Source organism: Centrocercus urophasianus, unplaced genomic scaffold, assembly GCF_019232065.1.
Source record: "Centrocercus urophasianus isolate 14NV4802_14NV808 unplaced genomic scaffold, USGS_Curo_1.0 seq_24, whole genome shotgun sequence".
Taxonomy (NCBI): domain Eukaryota; kingdom Metazoa; phylum Chordata; class Aves; order Galliformes; family Phasianidae; genus Centrocercus; species Centrocercus urophasianus.
In genome coordinates, this window is record NW_024884800.1 from 9,436,784 (window position 1) to 9,457,583 (window position 20,800).

Genomic DNA, 20,800 nt, shown 5'->3' on the forward strand with positions numbered 1-20,800 from the left:
AACCATTCAATGATTAAACTTCCAGATCTGAATCAGAACCTCTTCTTTAAGAAAACAGAGGCCTCTAGTATGTAGAGATAAGCATTCCTCTAGGCAAAAAGGATCTGGAAAGAAAAAGCTGTGAACCCTTGAACCTCTTTCAGTTGAAACAGTAACTGTGAGCTAGTGAAATGGTCAGACACAGCTCAGAATAGGTTTGATATACCTAAAATTAATGAAAAGCTCTCAGCCTTTTGTTACAAATCTGGTGATGTGTATCACGTTATCTCTTGAAATCACTGTGGTATCAATTCTGAAGCAGTGTGCTTGGCGAGGTGGGAAGGAATAGGAGCCAACAATTAAAACAAGCAATCTGCTCCTTGAAGAACCAAAGTAAAGAGGAGTTCTCTCCCTGTCCTTTGCTGTCCCTTGCTGTGGTGCAGTTGGACCAGTTGTTCTTTCCAGTTTCTGACAGAAAATAGCATTGTTAAGCAACCCTTCCCAGCAGAAGTTGTCGTAGTTCCTATCGTGACTGTTCCAACCACTATGCTTTGGAAACTGAGCTGCTGAGAGAAGCAACACTTAAAATGCAATCCTAGATGTTCAGGTCCATCTGTTTGGAGGAGGCAGGTAGGTGTTAATAAAAATCATTAGCATGTCTTGGTAAAGTGTCTGCTGGTGCTGACGAGTACCATATTTTGCATGAAGTTTCAGTGTTGGATCCACATAAGTACTTCAGCTACTGCAATACGTTATAGTTGCTGTAGGAGAAGTTATGCAAGAGCAAGAATACATTCCTTGGGTGCTGATGCATTAAAAATGTGTTTTCATTTTTTAGGAAACTGCTTGGGATCATTACCAAGAAGGATGTACTAAAGCACATTGCACAGCTGGCTAACCAGGACCCAGATTCTATACTCTTCAATTAAAGGCAGACTAGTAGGTATTGTGTTAAACACAAAAGATACTTTATAGAAGATTCTGGATATTCTCTCCTATTTTTATTGAGACCTTGGAACTATTTTCAGCATTTCCTTCCATGGAGCTGAAGATTTTTTTTTTCTACATGATAACCAATTGCACTACGTAGTCTGTGGAAAAATAATCTTCTTTTTAGAAGAAAAAAAGACTATTTACATTGCTTTTGTGAAGTTGCATTGGAAAGATTCCATGAAGGAGTAAAAGCAAAGTGCTACAGAATTATATATCTTCTTGTTATTTTATTTGAACTCTTGTTACTAATGTGGATAGGGGAAGACAAGGTTTATACCTTCTGGAACTTTGAAGGAGGATGATTTTGCACACAGTATTCAGGTGGTGGCAGAACGATACAGTTGTAACTCAGGGGCAGTGTATTCCCAATTAGTTACTTAGTGAAAATAAGAACCTGGTAAAATAAAAGAAAGAACAAGAACACACAAGCAAACAAAATATGCTGGAAAACACCCTTATAAAATGATAAGTGGCTCTGTAAGTAACCCCATACAAGAGCTTAACTCCTCAGTAATCTCTATTGGCTTGCTGATGATATTTCGCTGAAAGAAGGAGAAAAACCAAATCTCGAGGTGACCAATCTTCATGAAATTGGGTTTGGTTTCTGATTGGGAAGAAGTTTATTTTGATTAATCTTCTGTGAATGTATTTAATTATTCTCCAATGCTGGCTTGCTAGGAGAATCCAGAGGAGGCAGCAGGAGGAGTTAGTAGTTGTATTCTTGTCATCATCTCTATTTTGATATATGCCTAAGGATTTCTTCTTGATTTTTCTTGAGCATGTAATTAAAATTGCAAAGACTGAATCCTGAAGCCTTGGCTTTACTGCACTTCCAAGTAAACTTTGATCATATTAGATGTTGCACAATTGACCTCTTCCTTAATCAGCAGTGTCTTATGTTGCTGAGGATGTCTTAATGGAGACTCCTGAGCCTGGGATGTTTACGTGGATGCATTTTCTGTTCCCTGCTCCTCTCCTCAGCCCTGCACCAAACTCAGGCTTGGATCCTGGCTCTAGGATGGAGAACACTGCCACTTTATGTATGTTCACCGCTCAGTGTCTCATTTTACCAACAACTATGCAATAAAAACCTTTCCTGACCACTATCAGCAACGTAACTTGTTCCTGAGTTGCTCTATTCCAAGTCTGTGCTTCTCAAATCTTTGTTCAAATTCATTTTCTGTTAATAAGTTTACTGGAATTTTTAAGGTATATAAATGCCTTTGAAGGTTATTATATTCATAATGGATTCTGTCTGTAGCAGACTTCATTTCACTATCTGTGGCTGAGGCTTGTTAGTGAAAATAGAGCTCACCACTGTCAGTGCATCTGGCAGGAGCTGAGCTGTTTGGTACTGGCCAGGGATTAAGGGCTGTGAGGAATCTGACTGTGCTTCCTGATGGACAGACATAAGCAGGTGTTACGTTTTGCACAGCCTCAGCCCCAGAGGCCCTGGTGCCAGCTGCTCAGCCCACGCTGGGGCTGCAGGGTGAGGCTAAGGTGTGGTGGCAGGAGGTGATGGGTTGTCATTATAAGGCCACTGATGCTGCAAGGTAATGCTGTTTGGTGGGCAGGTGGGGCTCCTGGCTACAAGTGGCTGGCAACATTCTCAGCTTTAAACTCACTTAGATATAAACCAAGTCCTCGCCTGTACTTGAAATAGAAGGCAGCCCATTTCTCTAACAGCATTTGATGCTGGACTTGGTCACTGTGCTGAGTCTCCTGATCAGGGAGGGGAAAGGAGGAACTACTTGTGGGAGGGCAGCAGTAGCCTTAGTCCTGTGTGCCAGGAGGGCAGAGGAGGTGCTGACAGGAAATCCCAGTTGTGGGCTGGAGTTGTCACAGCTGCCTGGTGCTTTAATCCCCAGCAGAGAAGCTGTTGTGGAAGCTGGCAGGGCAGTGAGCACAGGCTGTCAGAGCTGACCACACAGCCCAGCTGTCCTGAGAGGCTGGGAGCATTTGAAATGCAAACATCACATTGGCATCAGACCAGTTTGTTGGGCTTGTGGTAAGATTTTGGTAGCAGAGAGGTTGCTGTGAGCAGACCAGGAGCTGTGGCACATTAGATAAGAGCTGACTCCACAAGAGACCACTGCTGGCCAGAGCTGAGCCATGCTTGGTTCTCCAGCTGTGCTCTCCTGTGTGCAGGTAGTTCCTCCGAGCTGTCAGCTGAGCCCAGGGAGGACAGGATTGCCTGATAAGCTGCAGATGGAATTCATTCCAGGATTTCTGAAGGTGATGATTTGGGTGGAGTGGGGGCAAAGAGCCATCGGTGTGCCTGTCACGTGGCTTCCTAGCATGGGGAGCTGCCCAGAGGAGGTTGACCTGAAAAAATTGTGCCCAGGAAGGTGAGAGGGAGGGAAAACACACTGAATCAGTGGGAAGGCCTGGAAGAGCTGCATTTTAGAGAAACCAAGTCCTCATGAAGCCAAACCAAACATGAAGAAGGTGAGCAAATAAAAAGGTTTTGCAATGTTAAGAGGTTTTGTTTTGCTGGCTTTGGTGAAGAGAGAAGCTGCCTCTTGCCTGAGCATAGTTTACCACTCGTGCATCATTTCTTGTGAATACACAGTTTAAAGAGCAGGCGTCTGGCGTATGGGAGCCAGGTGAAAATAGAAGCTCAGGACCATTTTGTAGCCTACTCTCAGAGAAAACCTACTGACCACATACAGACCAGTGGAAATTGTGTCCATGTAATGAAAATATTTATTCCAGCTCCAGACCTCTCTCTGAGATGTGGTTTTCTACATGGAAACTTGCAGCAAAACTACGTGGTCAATATTATTCCACTGGGTGCAGCAGTGATGCCAGAACACAGGGCTCATGGGGGGTTTTGCTGGGATGGGTGTATAGCTCCATACTGGGGCTGATGCCTTGGTAAAGCTGATGCCTGTTACAGAGGCTCCTGGCTGTTTGGTGCCAGCTTTTATTTAATGGAGTGCCCATCACTTAAATTCCTATCAGAATGAGTTAAACTTTCATCAGAAATTCTGTGCAGGGCAGAAATTTATGCTCAGTTTTATTGAGCTGAAGCATTTTCTATGTTGATCATAATCATGCTGGCTTGGAAATAGGTTTCCCTGCCCAGGGAAGTTGTAGGGGCTGAGAAGGGTTTTGCCCTGTGCAGTTCTTGCTGTTGTGTTGTTTTGCTTTCAGAGAAGACTCCAGGAGGAGCCCTAGAGTTTCCAGGAAACGGCTCATTATTCAGATCATAGCTGGAGGCTGTTCAGGGAGGGATTTGATAAGTGGTTTTATAAATCCATACCCTTGACGAAAGAAACCAAGCCTATAAGTTCAGCAGCTAAGCAAGAAATGTGATGCTGTTTTCCCTGTAAACAGGGCTGGTTCAAAGAGCCCCCTGCTTCCTCCAGCTGCTCGAATCTGCGTCGCTGAAGGAAATAGGTTTGCTGTGTTTCATTTGCCTCTTGCAAAGGCTTAGCAGATTCACAGCGATGAGCCCCTCTTTGTGAGAGCAGAGCTGTGCTGTGGGATGCACAGGGAGGGGGGCATGGAGTGTAGGAGGAGCTGTGGGGATTCCTGTGCCTGGCTTTGTGCGATAGCAGGGCTGTAACCTCGTAACCTGCATGCGCTTTCTCTTTGTGCACTTTATTTACAGTGTTCCAAGAAATGATTTCCTGGGGTGTTGGCGTGTTTTTCAGTGTTGATTTCCTCCTTACCTCAGAACTCGTTCTGGGCTTGGGACTTGAAAGTAAAAGCAGATCTTGTTTGGAATGGAACAAAGGACTTGGTTGTAGCGATGAACTGTTCAGTATCAACAGCAAAAAAAAAATAATAGCAATTTCAGCCCCAGAACGTATTTAGAGATAAAGGGCAATGAGGCTACCTTTGTAAAGGTCCTGGTCTGTCTGGCAAGTTTGTCTGAGCTGTGTGTGCAGCCACACAATGAGCTGAGAGCAGAGCTTCAAGACAGCGAAGAGAAGACCTTACTTTGGCAGCGCTACAAGGAAGGAATATGTGTCCAGATCAAATAAACACAGTGAAGCCATGAGAATTAAGGTCATCCTGAGTATGTTATTAGAGCTGTCATTCTGTCCCCCCATATTTCTTAAGGCATCGGAAAAGGGCAGGAGAGGCTTCTGAAATGCCAACTGGCAGACTGCTCACAGCAGGCTGTGGTGCAGGGGGTTGTGGTGGGGGAAGGGGTCTGTGCTGGTGCAATGGTGGGTTTACTCAGTGAAAGTTTTTGGAGTGTTTTCAAGAGTGCTTCAGTTTGAGGTGCAGGGTTTTTCTGTGCAGGTTTGCACTGTGACGGCAGAAACCTGAAGTGGCACTCGTGGAGAGTGTCTGTGCTAGTCCTTCTGCCTTTGGAATGGGAAAGGCACGTTTCTTTTCCATTACTGGAGTACTTTTGTAACTGGGCTGCTGGCAGTGAGGTTTAGCAGCAATCCTTTTCCCAGCAGCCGTGGTTTCCCCATGGAGGCACAGGCAGGCACGCAGCCGGCACCTGCCCAACATTGCCCCTGCTCTGCAGGAGGAAATCGCTGCTGGGCAAAGTAACACCGCCACAGGCAAGCAAATGACTAATGGTACAGATGGTATTATGTATGTGCTGCTAGGTGGTAAATGATCTGCGTGTTTATCCAGGCACACAGTGTATACAGGTATGTGTAGGATTTTTGGTGTAAAATCTGTGACACGGGGTCAATCAAGGTTTTTGGCTGGTGTTGACAGTGGCACCAGGAGTAGGCCCTGAAGCAGATGAGATCTGGTGATAACAAATGCTTGCTAATAACATCACTTTGGGTTGGTGGACTGAGAAGCAGAGAGGGTCAATTGGACCATGCTGCTGATGGCTGCTGCAGCTTTCCATGACTGTAATGCGTGAAGGGAAGGCTGGAGCGCCTGGGCAAAGTTACTGTTGCTTTTCCAGAGACAGCAGAAACAGCTGGCCCATGTCCCTGCTCCCTGAGCTCCGGGCTGTCAGTGCTGGCAAAGGCAGTGAGACAGCCCAGGGCCCTGGGGAGGTAAAGCAGCGTGGGGACTCCTCCATCAGATCCTGGTCTCCTGCAGTGTGTGGCTGCAGGCCTGGTCTACCCAACAGCTTCAGTGGTGCTATTGGCAACGGCTCCATTTCTGGGGGATGCTTCCAACCCTCTCCCTATGGCTGAGCCCTGTGGAGCGCGCACACAAGCATTGGAAAAGCTGCAGAGCCATAGATGTTGCAGAGCAGAGACCTTGACAGTCCCAAACCAGAGCCAAGCTACACCCTATTGTGCTAGTTACCTGTGTTCTCCTGACCAGTTTCTCTCATTGCACAGTACTGCCTGGCTCTCGCCACTCTGGTGAGGCTGCCAGCTGGCCATGCAGTTTATCTTCTACAAAAGCATCCAGTGGACAGTGCAGTAGCCCCTTGCCTCACTTGGCACTCGGCTGTCCCAGGTCATGCAACAGGAAGATTTACCTGGAGTGCTGTCAGTTCCTGGATGCTGCATGAAAAACAATAATCTAGCTACCCCTCCGTGCTGGGGGAAAGCTCAGCTATGTTTCACAGACAACTTTTGAACCACCTGCTCTGTTTCCTGGCAGAGCCCTGGGAGGCTGATTGCTGCTGCTGCTCACCAAGCTCATGCAAAGATGAGAACTGCAAGGTACTTTTTGAAGGAAGGGCTTTTAACTAGCACCAGAAATCAACTAGACTGAATGATGCAATGAGGGCTGCTGTGTTTGGGGATCTTCGCATAACAGTCTTATGCGTAATCCAGCTGGACTGCAGGCCTCAGTATTTTGTTTGTGTTGGACAAGAGCAAAACATGACTAAGATGCAGCACCGCCAAGCCTCGCCTCCTGCACAGCGCCAGGGAGAGGCTGCTGGGGCTGGAGCAGGGCTGCACCCCTCTGAGCCCTGCCTGGACACAGCAGAGGGAAAGGGACATGTTGGGTGTGGAGGGTGCTGGGTGCAGAGCAGAGCTGTCAGGCAGAGAACAGTGCATTAGGGGCCAGGTGATGCAGAGCAGGCAGGGTGGAGGAGGGAAGCATGGGTTACCAGACCACAGGATTGCTGCTGGGCAGTTTTTTTGTTATCAGCCTCTTTTCCTTGGCCTGGCAGGGTAGGGGAGAGGGAGGTAAACATCTTCTGCTTGTGGGGGGGAGAAATCACATTCCTGATGTAGGGAGAGACACGGGAGTGCCCTGGCTCATTCTGCACTGGATCCCAGCCCCAACTGATGATGCAGAGAAAGCTTAGGCCTGAAAAGATGGGGGGTGGACAGCAGGAGCAAGGAGCAGCTCCTGCCTGGCCTTGGCAGGAAGAGGAAAAATCCCATCTCAGCTCCCTGGGTCTTGGACTGGGTGGGCTTGAGCCATCCTAGGCTCTGGAAGCCTTAAGCTGGCTCAGCAACCCAAAAGCAAAGAGGAGCAGAATGAGGACTCCCCCAGGCAGCTGGGAGGGATGTCCCGACTCCCGCTTCTTCTGGACAGCTGCTGATGGGAGCAGTGTGCTTCCTGCACCACGTCTGAGCCCTTCCCTTTCCCAGTTCAGCGGGGTTGGGGGCTGAATGCCCAGTTGAGCTTAGCCAGCATGGAGAGCTGCAGCAGGAGCTACACCTGGCCCTGGCAGGGAATGCACCAGGCTTGGAAGCAGAGGTGTGTCTCTCTGGGAAAGCCTGGGGCATTCATGGGGTGAGGGTGCAGCTGCCTTGGCATGACTTTAGCCTGGGCTGTGGAGCCATTGGTGATGCAAGATGAGACAAGACCCCACTGCTGCCTGCAGCCTTCACTGTCTGCAAGTTGCAGGGCTGGAGCTGCTGGGAATCACAGGCACCTGTTCCCCCAGGCGTCCTTGGCACTCGCAGCTCTTGCTCAACACTGAGCTGCTTCACCACTCCTGGTGCCTTGCTGCAGGTGCTGTGCAGGGAACAGGGCTAGGAGCACAACTCTGCAGGCTGCAGTGGGCAAACCAACCTTCTGTGCTCAGCCTGTGCCACGCTCTGCCTGCAGAAAGCCTCTGCTGGGCCGTGTGCTATAGCAAGAAATGCAGTGGGAGAACAGATATGGCTGCTCTGCAGTGAGAGGCTGCACAGCACTCAAGTGCTTTGCAGCGTGCTAGCAAAGAGCAGGTGGGTGTACTGGCCTGGACATCCTGCTGTCTGGTTGGACCAGCAGCATTACTATGCAATGGTACATGACTAAATACCCACCTTGAGGCTGCTGCACAGAGGTGCAAGGCCAGGGCTGGAGTACAGGATTTATTGAAAGCAGCACTGAGACCCCCCCAGAACTGTGCTGGCAGGAGGGGTGTTTGTGTCCTTTGCGGCAGCTTGTTCTGCTGGTCTGTCCCTGTACATTAACATTCATAATATGATACAGAGTATACAAGTAGTTACCAAAGTGGTCTATGTCCACACAGTGTCCATGGGCCCAGCCAGCTTTATCATGCTCTGCTCTGCTTGAACCTGTATTTTGTGTCTGATGTGTCCTGGAGGTTTAGCAAAAGGGGTTTGCTTTTGTCCTGGGTCCTGTGCCACTGCTGCCTGAGCTGAAGCGTGGCCTGGGCAGCAATCCTGGAGGGTGACAACTTGATGTGAGCAAAGAGTGGCTCTGCTGCCCAACAGTGCTGGGAGAAGCAAAATCACAAAGAAAGGGATGCTAGGTCAGAAGCAAAGGGAGGCGAGATGTCAAGCTCCTCATCTTGGTGGTCCTGTGCATGTGGGCTGCCCCACAAGGTGGCCCAGCTTGTCTCCAGCATGTGGATTGCTGGCCCTGCTCAGCACCAAGGGGCTGGGGCACCGCTTTTCTGCATTTTCATTGCTGTCACATGAGGCTCGTGAAAAGTTGCTGAGGACCACATTGCACCCTGGGCACAGCTGGTTCAGTGTCCCTTCCTCGCCTTCAGGGGTTTGTGTGGGCGACCTGGAGTGCTGTATGTGCTGCTGTTTGTTCCATCCTGCTAAGAACCAGCCCAAGGTGCCAGTCTTGCAAGTCTGCAGCTCCTCAGCTCTCTCCAGGGAGAAGATGCTGCTCTGGATGTGCCACATGCTGGGTTCTGCTGATGCTGCGTCTAACCTGGGCAAGGAGTGCATCTCTGCCATGTGCCTGGGTGCAGCTGCTTGTGCTGGTAATTATTGTAGCGCTATGACCCTGCTCTTTGCCTCCTTAGAAGCTGATTGCTGGCACAGATCAGGTTTCTAACTGATCTGAACTGAAACTCCTTGACTATTTCCTGGAAGTTGGTGTTGGATCTGTCCTGTGCCTGCAGGCTGCTTGGCCATGGGGTGGTGGGCAGCCCTGCAGCCATTCTCCTCATACCACTGCTCTTTGCTAACCTTGACTTCCGCCCCAGTACTTCCAGCTCAAGATCCGGGAGCTTGGCAGCATGGCTGGCTATGATTTGCTACCTGCATGTGCCAAATCTGGATTCAGACTTGAAGGGGGGTGGTCCTGCCATGAGAAGGATTAGTCTGACATTGTGGCCTCTGTGCTTCCGCCTTGATGGCGTGGGGGGCACACAGATGCACAGCAAGTGGTTACAAGGCACCCTAGTGGTGTGGCTCTTGGTAGAAGTGTGTTCTGCTCTGTGTTCCCTGTGCCAACTCACCCAGCTCCAGCTGACTCCCACCAGGCACAGCAGATGCAGGGAATTACACTATGTCAGGCCCAGCTGGACCGCTGGCCACTTGGCTGGCTGTCCCACACAGAGGAAGGCAACAGCATGAGGAAAGCTGTACACAACAGCAGCTCAAATTGCTTCTGCCCTAGGCCACGCGGAAGAGTCAATCCAGCAAGAGCAGAGGGAAGGTGTGAGGATAAGGAGGCTGTCACAGGTCGAGCCGGAAGGCCCCAAAATAGCTGGCTGCTGCATCGTTGTAGTCAATGGCCAGTGAGGAGACGGAGACGAAGAGCTCATCACCGGCCTTGAGCTCAAACAGTCCCCCCTGGTAGAGAGCGTGGAGGCCGTATTCTGCCTCAGGTGCCCAGCATTTGGTGCCCACCCCTTTGAGCAGAAGGATGGGCTGGCTGTACGAGGTCTTCCAGTTGATGCACTGCACGAGCTGCGGCACTGAGACACGGGCGCCGGCCCCATCGCGGGAGTAGCGGAAGTAGATCTGGGAGTAGACGTAGTATTTGCCCGCCTGGTTGACCCGCAGCCGGCCGTCCCGGTACGTGATGTTCTGCAGGTGTGAGTGGATGGTGCTGTCTTCCCAGCGAGTGATGGCATGGCGGCAGGACTGCGAGAGGTTCCCAAAGCGTCTGGAGCTTCCTGAGGAGAAGGCAGGGTGATTAAGGGAGTGTACTGCACTGAGGGCATCAATTCAGGGCCAGTAGGGGTGGCCCTATCGTGCTCCTACAACCATCCAGCTTGGAGGTGGGGTGGGGAGGGTGGTCTTGGACTGGAAAGGACAAACATCTTTCTATCTGCTGGAAAATGCAACTTCCCATGCTCAGCTCTCAGGTGAAGATCTCTGGGGGAGATCTATGATTCTATGATCTTTCCCCGCCCCCACCCCAGAAGCCCCCCCAGCTCCCTGCTGGCGTCTCCTGGCTCACCATCCTGGGCCGGGCTCTGTGGGCGGAGGGTGAGATGTGCTGAGGGTTTGCCGAGTGTTTTGGTAGCAACCTGTCCCTCTGAGCTGTTGAAGTAGCTCCTCTGGGCCTCTGCAAAGAAAGGGACAAATGGATTTAGGAGGTAGAGTGTGCAGGGACCTGCGGACCAATTCTGGCATGTCCTTATTTAGCAACTAGAGAGAACGAGGCAGCAGAACGCCTCACTGACCCTACACAGGGGGAGTTCACTTGGGGTGACTGTGTAGTCAATTATTATCTAACAACTCTGTGCTGCTTCCTGGGTAGACGGGTTCCCCAGTCTCCAATCCAGCAGACATAACATCCCTCCAACCCGGTAGGGCAGTCTGCCCTCCCGCCCAGCTCACAGTGTTGTGCCAGAGGAGTTTGCCCTGGGAGCGGCCGATCACCCTTGAACTGCTGGCAGCCCTAGCCCCACGCTGAGCCATTGCACGTGGACATGGCTCAGCCCACAGCACAGCTCAGTGACCCATGACACCATGCAGCAAAGGTTCCCCGTGAGCAGAACCCCAACTCCTGCCCCAGTGCTCAGAGGGATGCACTCACCATTCACCACGCTTCTGCTGATAGCGTTCTCTGTCACCTGAACCATTAGAGAAGAAAAACAACCCCATGGTTTAAAGATGCAAAGGCTGTTCCCTGCCCCCAGCTCCTCTCATCCTTCCAAGCTTTCAATATGTTCTTCATGCTACGCCTCTGGACTTTACCATCTCCTCTGTGCAGAGGATTTGGCATGCAGTCCTGCTTGGATTGAGCCTCTGTCACCCACCGCTGAAGCGGATGGGGAAACTGAGGCAGGCAGGCAAATGGGAGCTCTCCTTTCATGTATCCCACCCTCCCCAGCCCTGCAGCCAGCAGCCCCAGGCTCACCGTGGCCACGTAGGCTTTGATGGTGTTGGCCAGCTTGAGGCAAGACTGGTTGCTGATCAGCTCTTCCAAGTTGGAGCCTTCCTGCTGCTGATTGATAAGCTGCAGACACCTCAGTTCCTCCGAGCTGCCCTGCGACTGAGCTTTGAGCTGGAATGGAAACACCTGGATGTTCACAGACTGGACAGAGCAGGGTAAGGCAGTGCACATGATTTGGCTGGGCGCAGTGGGGATCCCTGCAGGGTGCATGCCCAGGTCAGCTGCCTTTGGTCTGGCTCTTCCTGTGTCAGGATGCCCACAGACACACCATGGAATAGAGCATAACCCAGCCCTTCTCTGGGCACAAAGCTGATGGTAGGATGGGCAGGTACCATCAGGACACAAATGTGGACTGAAGCTGCTCTTCTGGGAAGGAATCAGTTGGCAGAAAGCTGAGTGTGTCCCAAGCTCTGTCCAAAACCTGTTCTGTGAATTGAATGGGTTGAATCCTCTTTGTCCTCCTATGATCCCCATGGCTGGCAAAAGCTTGCTCATATCAGCGGTTATAGAAATGTGACAGCTCCTTTCATTGAGTCTCAGTGCTGAGCATGAGTGGAAGACACAGATTCTTGCAAGCTGCAGAGCACCAGGTAAAGGAGAGGTACTGAAATTTCCTTTTCTCCATCTCCTTCACCTCTCCTGCTGTGACACTGGGGAAGCAAGCATGACCCAGCCTTAGCTGTGAAGAAGATATTCACAGGCTCTGGGGAAGGGGTTGCAGTGCTTGGCTCCACATGTCCTCGGCCCATTCAGTGGCTGTGCAGAGAGGTAAGAATACCAGCTCCATGCTGGAAGCATGCAGCAGCCTGTTCCATGGCTGCTATATGGTGATGAGGCTCTGTAATTTACTGCTGTTGATCCTGTTGTAAACTAAGCTCTCACACATCTCTTCCCTCCCAGGGCCAAGCAATACTGGCTGGAGACCAGACCCCAAGTACTGCATCAGCCCAGACAGAGCTCAAACACTTTGTAATCTGTGCTGGATTGTGGCTGGGGGAAGGAAGCCTTCCTTCCAAGTGATGTGGGCTGCTGCATAGTGAACTATGCCTTGCCAGCATGTCTTTAGGATGACCTGGCCCAATTCTGCACAGCTGCTGCCCGGATGACGGACACAGCTGGCTGTGGGAAAACCAGGGCCCAGATGGGACAGCTGCCCTGACATTGCCACTCAGGAGCTGGGAACCAGTGCAGGCACCTGGACCAGCCTGCCTGCACCACCTGGGTTGTTCCCAGATCAGGGAGCCAACCCAGCAGCCCTTGGTCACTCTGTCAGTCCCACCAGCATCCTGTGCTTCCTCCAGTCAGCCTGCAGCTTCCACCAGATGTCTGCCTGCCTCCTGACCCCGATCAGTGGAGATTCTGGAATCAGCACAGAGACTATGTGAGGTGAGATAAAAAGTCTTCTTTTTTTCTCTCACTTTTTGTGTGTGTGTGTGTGTGTGTGTTATTGGGCTGGGTTTACCAGCACAGTGGGTGGGAGATGGGTTGCAGTGCTGATCTCAGAGAAGTGCTGTGGTGCAGGCACAGCAGGAGGGTAAGCACAGCCCTCTCACGGGTTCACCTGGGATGGGTTTAGGTGGCAGAGCTGCCAGCCTTGCAAAGACATGCTTGTCTGAGTGGGTGGAAGCACAGTGTCTGTTGTAAATCCCCAAGTGATGAGGCTGCTCGCATGAAACTCTCCAACACAATGCATGCTTGGGCAGAGCCAGTGTGTGCAGTCAGCTCCTTTGTGCTGCCAGCAGCACTAACTGTGGTGTAGGCACATATAATCAGGGTCAGCCCTGGTAATGTGGTCGCACAGTCCCAGCATAACAATGAGCACTGCAACCATACCCCTCTGGCCACCAGTTGACTACCAGTTGACTGGCTCTGCTAATTGCCTTGATTAAGGCTCACTGTGATAGGCTGCATGTGCCACCAGCACCTCTCACTGTACAGGATAATTGCAGTCCCTACCTTGTCTGTCTCCCCTTAAATTAAATGAAAAATAGGAGAAACTTCTGTAAAATGGGAGGGCAGACTGGGTGTGCATGTGTTCTGGGTGAGGGAGGTTGGCCAAGGCAAGTGATTCTGTGCCCTCGGGATGCTGAGTTCTGAGTGCTACCAGCAGAACTGTTCCCATGTTGGGATCCAGTGAGAGACTCCAGAAGTTATTCCAAAGATGTAAATCAGTGTAAACTGCCTTCTTCCTTCAGCCCTTCCCTGAGGCTCTGTCTGCCCACATTTCCGTTCTCCTGCTGATACCTCTCATGTAAATCCCTTGTAGTGGGTGCCACAGGAGATCCAGGGGAGGAAAGAAAATGTGGAGGCTGGAGTATGCTCTGAAGGATGCTGAAGCAGTCAGCGGACAGACTGTTCCTCCTGCACCCAGGGATGGGGCTTTGTCCAATTTCTCACCTCTGCTGTGGTTTTGTGCGAAGTTTGGCATTCCCGTGCCCTTCTACTGATGGGCCCTCCCTCATCAGAGCTGCCTGGTAGTCCTTTGGTTTTCCATGTCTCCTGTTTGGTGTTTGACCCTTCCACTGCTGGGGGCCCGCTGTGGATCTGCCATAGCAGGGGCAGCAGTGTGTGCATGCAGGGCTTGTAGGACCAGGGCCATCCTCTGCAGTTTGTTGTTACAAGGGCAGTGCCTGTGTGAGGGTGGTCAAGGGGCCCTGGGAAGCTCTCTGGCTGCTGATGCCCATCGGGCAGCAGTGGTGCAGCTGTCAATGGCAGGATTTGGTTGCAACACTTAGTCCATGGGAGCTGAGATCAGGAACAGCTTGGCAGGAGCAATGCCGAGGGCAAGCCAGAGAGGCTGCACCCCTCTACTGGGCGCCATTCAATAGAACGAAGCGCCTGAGAGCTCCAGGTGTGGGGTTCCCCCAGCCTCACAAAGAGAGAAAGAAGGCTGCAGCGTCTGCAGAAGTCCTGGAGTGTGCGTGGGATGAGAAGCACAGGGCAGGGCACAGGGACCAAAGGGCGTCCGTGCAGACCCTTCCCTGGCCCCAGCCCGGACCCGCATCCTCAGGTTACCCGCGGGCAGAGAGCAGCTCCGTCGGCACCCGCCGCCCAGGACAAGGGCTCGCCTTGCGCACAGAGGGATCCGCAGAGGAGCCCCGTTCCCCAGCGCCGAGCGCCGTCCCACGCCGAGAGCGGAGCCGCGGCTCGGGCGCTCCCGGGGTGCAGCCCTCGCCCAGCCGCCCTCGAGGCCCCGCGCCGCGCTCACCTTGGAGATGGCCATGGTGAAGTAGACAAAGAGCCCGGTGGTGGAGGCGATCTGCAGGGCGAGGATGGCCATGACGGCCACGCTGCCCCAGAGCGGCCCGCATCGCCGCCGCCTCTCCCGCAACTCCCCCGGATCGGTGCCCGGACCGTCCCCCAGCATGCGGGTGGCCGAGCCGCCGCTATCGGAGCGCAGGTACTGCCCGGCACTGGGCTGCTGCGGGGCCATGGCCGGGCCGTCGCTCCCCCCCGCTCCGAATTGCCCGCAGCTCCGGCGGGACGGACCGGGGAGGGGCGGAGACACGGATGGAGGCGGCCTCGGGTGGGAGTGGGGGTGGTCCTCGGGCTTTGGGTCGAGCATGGCCTCGGGGGTGGGGTCTGTCCCGCACCTCCTCCTGCGCGGCAGGAGAGGGGCGGTGGGCGTTCGTGCGCTGCGAGAGCGGGGCTCTCTGTCCTTTGTGAGCCGCACGAGGCTGGCAGGGTGGTGGAGGTGCAGGGCTTGGGGACGCCCTGCTGCAGGCGGTGGAGAGTCCCTGCGCTGTCTGGGCTGGGAACGGGAGGTCTCGGGGTTGGCTGGGCCAGTGATTTGGGTGATGCAGACTACGGGGTGCCGGGGATGTCTGCCAGGGTTCAGCGGGTCTCCCCAGAGGCTAATGTTTGCAGAAAGGTATTGATTGCTGTGAGTCTTTCCCGGGGCTCATTCCACTGCCCACCGCTAAGAAACCATCCTGGGCCCGGGTGCTGGAAAAGCATCTGGTTGGAAGCAGCGTTTGGTTGTTCCCTGATAGCTGACTGCTGACCCCAAGGCTGTGCTCTGCTGGTGAGCAGTGTTCCCTGTCCTCCTGAAGTGGGGATGTTGAGTTGTTTGGAAAGCAAACAGAAAACCTGGAGGAGGATTGCTGCCTGATGACTGCCAGTCGCTGCTTTGTGCTCGGGTGACCGCAGTCTGTAGTGTTTTCACCCCTGCAATGGAAGTGAGATCTTCATACACAAATACTATAGTTCTCCCTGAGCCCTTGTCTCTTCTCTAAGGATGGGATGTGGGAAAACTGTGGGCTGGCCCCAGGCCAAACCCACAGACAGCTCCAATAACCCCAAGTGGTACCCTGGGGTAAACTTTATGATTTATAGCAAAATGAGGGGCCGACTGTGAGCAGGAGGGGCCCCTGGTGCGGCCCCTGATGGAGGCAGGGCCACAGCCAGTGCTGAAGCCACAGCAGGGGAGAGGAGCCCCGCACCTCTGGAGTGAGGAGAGCTGTTGGGGAGAGCCAGCACACCAGTGCCTTGCTTCTTCAGGGCTCTCACACCATGAATGCTGGTTGTTTTGGCTTTTTTTTTTTTTTGCTTAGGAAAGGAACTTGTCCCATTTTACATCCTGCCTGCCAAAAGTGGCACTGTATGCACTGTATCTTCCACTGAATCCCAAAAGCTTTGGCTTTCTGCAGACAGATTTCCCCCAGGGAGCTGCTGGTTGGGATGCAGAAAGAGGGAACTATTCACAGCAACCACCTTTTTAAAACAAAGGAGCAGTTCTATTATATCTTTTTACAAGTCATCGCGGCTGCTTTGCTTCCTTTGTATGCCTGGGGGTGAAGCAGCAGCTCCACAATTGCCTTGGGATCAGCTAGGGACGTACAGGAGTTGTCTTTTCCTTCAGATGCCAGGACAGGAGCTTGAACTAGAACTTCTCAAACATCCTTGCAGTCCTACTTTGCTTGTGCATTCTTCTTTCCGTGTACAAATGGAGCACTGGAGCTTGTTCGTGGAGCACTGGAGCTCCTGGCCAGATTTGGAGGGTCCTTCATCATACCTCCTGACCCTTGTTCTGTGGACTGAGTTGCAGGGCATGTACCACAGGAGTAGTTTTGAGAAGGTTTCCTTCACAGGTCTCCCCCCATCCATGTTTGCTTTCCCATAGTGGTGATGGTGGGTTCATAATCTCAGTGCTTTCATAGCCTCAAGACTTAGGTGTGCATGCATTTGCAGAATTCCTTCAGCAGTGCCAGATATGTCAGGCTTCTCTGGGCTTCTGATACGTACTGCACACAGAGCAGCCACATGAGTAGTAGTTATGGCTTCCCAGACATGGAGAAGTGGGTAACTAGTCACCTTATCTGCTCTTATTGCTTTTATAAAAGTGTTTGCTGAGCCTTGAATAATGCAAGTACAAATGTTTTCAGATCACTGATCTAATCACTCATTTTCTGTGCAAAGATCTCTACCACCCTTTCCCAGCATCCACTCTTTCTGTGGGAAATGGTTGCTGAATTCCTGGTGATCTGTGTTGTAGGGACGTGGGGAGGAAATGCTGCCCCTTCTCCCTGTACCAGGAAAAATACTACTGAGACTGGGGGATCATCCAGCCAAAAGCATCTGTCAAGTGACTGGGTGGTTTCCATTGGCTCCGTGCATGACATGGTGCCTTAAGCCCTTGAGAGGCTGCTGCTCTGCTCAGGCACTGGTACAGCACTGTCCTGCCCTGGCATGTGTTGGGAAGGGGAAAATGAGAAATGGATCAGTAACTGGTGGTGGACACGGGCTAGAGGGCCCAAATGCATTTGCAATTTGGAATGTGGATGCATATGCAGAAGCAGCTTGGGTAGCACTCATCCATGTGCTGTGCTCCTGGTCCACTTGCTTCTCCATACAGTGGGGAAAGGGCCCACCTGGGCTCTGCTAGTGAGCAGCAGGACACCTGGAGCTGCAAGCGCTCAGTAGCTCATCTCTGTTCCGTGGAGATGGGAGGTTTGCAAAGCAGCCAAGCCTGAGTGAGGGCAGGACCAGCACTTGGACTGTAAAAAGAAAATTGGCTGGGAGCCAGATAAAAAAAATGCCTCCTGAGACTGGCTGGAGAGTTGTTTTTCACTTCTAATATTTCCTGGTCCGTGCACTAGGAGAATTGGGCCAGTTGAGCCTGGAAAGCTGTTTCCTCAGCACTCAGTGATGCAGAACCAGTGCAGGAAAGTGGGAGAGAGTGTTTTGCTGTGGCCTTGCATCATCACCAAAGTGCTGGAATAGGGGAAACTAGGTAGATATTGCCTGCATAGGGATGCGAGCTGTGTGAGTTTTACAGTCTGCAACTTAGATTCTCTTTGGCTTTGCTTCAGGTATGATGGCTGAATGCACAATTTAGTAATGTGATTTTCCCAGGTTTTATGGAGGTGATAGTACAATCAGGATCTACTGGGTTAGGCTATACTGGATTCCTCTTGAGCTGGGTTAGCCAGGGCATTCATTCCTTCCCGGTTTGTACCTTCTGGAGCAGAGATTCAGATCCAGTTCTCAGTTTTGTGAGACTGCTCCTTTAAGGCAAGCCACAGCCTTGTTCTCGCTGGCTTGATTTCTAACATGTGTTGGCTACATGATCTTTAGTCAGGAAACAGCAGCCCCTCCGGGATGTGAAATCAGCGCACGCAGCTCAGAAAGGTCTTTGCTAGCCTTTCTGGTATGCTCTCTCAAACATTTGTCTTTCGATTTGAACTGATCAATTCCTCCGCTGAGCCTTATGCGAAAAATCTTCTTCCGCACCAGATCATGCTCCCAAGGTTCAATAGGAAGCCTGGTGCTTCCAGCTGATGCACTTAATCAGCTCATCTTCCTGACCAGTCTGTCTCAACTATGCTGAGAATCCACATCTGTATCAGGCTCAGTTCTACCCTCAGGGAGAATCTCTGATGGTTCACCTTATCCTTGGGTCAGCATGCTTTTTTGTGGTAGGAACCTGGGAAACAGTGGACTGGCAGTGATGTGTCTCAGCACTTCTGTGCCTCAGTTTCCCTCTGCTCACCACAGGCTTTCAGAGGACCTGTGTGGTTGCCCACATGCTTGAGATGCCTGGCAGGAAGACGCTTAGCTTGGTCAATGCTCTGGTGTATGTCCATCCTATGGGATGCTGCAGGGGCATTCCCTGACTGAGTGCATTCAGACAAAGGGGGGAAAGGCTGATTTGGATGAAGATTAAAGGCTCCAAGAAAATATGCAAATAGCAGGATTGCTCTCAGGGTGCTCATTATATAGAAATAGTGCAAAGGAACGGATGCCAGCAGGGAAATGCTGGGATGCTGGTCCCCACTCCTACAATCAGTTTCAGGCTTTTCAAGACGTGGTGTTTTCCTTTGCCATGTTTCCAAGCAGAAATTGCCATTCTTCCATCCGGCATGGGCAGAAAAGAGCTGGACATGGCTGTGGCAGACCTGCTGCTGCCTGAACAAAGAGAGATGATTAAAGCCAGGCCTCTTATCTCCTCCACCCAGAATACCAGAGATTTTACAGCGCATTTAACTTGCCCAAATTTCACCTGTGCTTTAGAGACAGATAAACAGGAGGAGGGGTGGGGGTAGGAGAACGACACTTTGGGGTTTATCCCTTGGTGATGTGGATGTGGGCTCACTAGGAGCAGGCACACAGCCCACAGGCAGGGTGTTTGCTGGGAGTTTTTGGGGTCACAGGGACATTACTGAGGAAATGTCAGAGGAAGTGGACAATGCAGCAGATGTTCTTGGAAAAAAATAAAGCCTCAGTTCAGAGTGTAAGAGATTGAAGTGTTTTAGCCTGGAGCTGGTGGTGCCCCTTTGCCCTCCCAGGGGGCCACAAGAGCGAATGTGGGAGCACATGGTTTAGCTGGCCTGGCTGTTCAGGCTCTGGCAGCTGCAGGCACCAAAGGAAGCACATGTACCATGGGGCTGCACAGAGGTTCCCTATGCCAGCAGGCCCAGGAAGGGGCAACTCAAGCAGGCATGACTCAGCACCCAAACCACATGATTCAGCGCCCAAATGCTGACTGACGATGCCAATGCAGCAGTCTCTCTGCACCCAGTCCCTCTCTGGGATTGGCAGTCTCAATCTGCCTGAGACCACAGTTGAACCAGCAGAAAATTTCCTCAGCCAACCCCAAAAGTTTTCATGATCTGTGTTTATGAGAGACACGTAGAGAAACACTTCTTCAGCCATATCCCAAATGTCTTTCTGGAAAGGGAGTCTCAGCTCCTGGGGAGGGAGCAGTGGGGCAAGCAGAACAATGCAAGTCCATCTCAGAAGTGGTCCTAGAGGGTGTGCAGGATAGCTGTGTCTGCCTAGTTGTTCAGATCACACACTGCTGATGCTGTCAGCAAGGCCTGTGGAAGGTTTTTTGCTTGTTTGTTTTTAATAGTGAATATAAAGTCCTTTGCTGCCCATGATGAAAAGAGTGTGGCAGTGTTCATACCCCAGTTCTGCAGTTTATCTAAATGAACACTTGCTTTTTGGTTTTGTCCTAAACCCACCTGAGTCAGCATTGGACTGACCTCGGAGAGAGCGAAATCCCAAGACCTCTGTGCTCCTCTTTCCAGCACACATGCAGACAGACACAGACATGCACAGCGTATGCTTTCTCTGCTAGGCACGCAGACCCTCTGTTGTGTTCTAGGGAATCATGCAAACCACATGGAGGCTGCAGGGGGGACAAATTTCAGTGGTTGGAGCTGACTCAGAACTTCCCACCGCAGGTTTCCTGCTGGCTCAGGGCTTTTTCAGCCTTCTTCCCTTCCTATCCTCAGAACTATTGAGCTCCTTGAGAGAAGGCTCATGTGCATCCACTACCCATGGAGCTGCCAGAGGCCCCTTCCCCCCCTTGTCAAGACAGCTCATGGGGCAGGGTGTACTCACGATCTGGAAGTATTTTTGTAGAAATATCCTTCTGCAAATCACTGGGTTGCACCTCGCCTGTTCTGGCCAGTTTATTTTGAAACCCCAATTTCTGGAAGCTGTGATAGAAAGCTGGTTTGTGTAGTTCCCTGCAAACTCTCAGGGTTTGGGTTGGCTCAGCTCAGCTTCTCTTCTCACACAGCATAACTTTCCCTGATTCAGCCATAGGACCCATCTTTGCACCTCAAGGAAAGATGTTTCTATCTTAGGATGGCTGCTGTCTCCTCCGAACTGGGACACTGGGATGCTACGCCTGGCTGTTTCTGGGCTGCAGAGAATAAAAGAAGCTGTGGGTTTTGCAACATCCTGGCAAAGCAGAGCATTAAAAGAAAAGAAAAAATAGGACAGCCTGAGCCCAGCCATGCAGCACTCAGCTGGGGTCTTGGAGCATCAGCTGCCCATGTGGGCCAGCTGTGCTTCCTGTCCACCACCTCCACATCCTACTTTCCTAGTTCTCATTCAGCACAGCTGTCTCTGCTCTTGCTTTCACAGTAGG

General features: G+C 51.7%; 2 protein-coding genes and 1 long non-coding RNA gene across 8 annotated transcripts in view; 2 read left to right on the plus strand and 1 right to left on the minus strand.

Annotated features, from left to right (window-relative positions):
• The window catches only part of LOC122163568 (H(+)/Cl(-) exchange transporter 5), a 40,544-nt gene extending 38,466 nt beyond the window's left edge, over nt 1–2,078 (plus strand). For all 6 annotated transcript variants that reach the window (XM_042824873.1, XM_042824872.1, XM_042824871.1 and 3 more), the window contains one exon: nt 818–2,078. In XM_042824873.1, the coding sequence (XP_042680807.1) occupies nt 818–908 (91 nt within the window). In that variant the 3' untranslated portion in view covers nt 909–2,078. The remainder of the gene's footprint in view (nt 1–817) is intronic.
• Nucleotides 2,079–8,164: 6,086 nt separating this feature from the next.
• LOC122163802 (tumor necrosis factor ligand superfamily member 10-like) lies at nt 8,165–14,866 on the minus strand. Its single transcript, XM_042825301.1, has 5 exons — nt 14,627–14,866; nt 11,383–11,529; nt 11,059–11,095; nt 10,477–10,584; nt 8,165–10,189 (listed from the first exon to the last, which is right to left on the minus strand). Exons 1-5 carry the CDS (start codon nt 14,849–14,851, stop codon nt 9,747–9,749), a joined length of 960 nt encoding a protein of 319 aa, XP_042681235.1. The 5' UTR covers nt 14,852–14,866; the 3' UTR covers nt 8,165–9,746.
• LOC122163803 overlaps nt 12,342–20,800 on the plus strand; it is a 36,377-nt gene continuing 27,918 nt past the window's right edge. The window contains exon 1 of the long non-coding RNA XR_006170050.1: nt 12,342–12,804. This is a non-coding gene — a long non-coding RNA (uncharacterized LOC122163803). The remainder of the gene's footprint in view (nt 12,805–20,800) is intronic.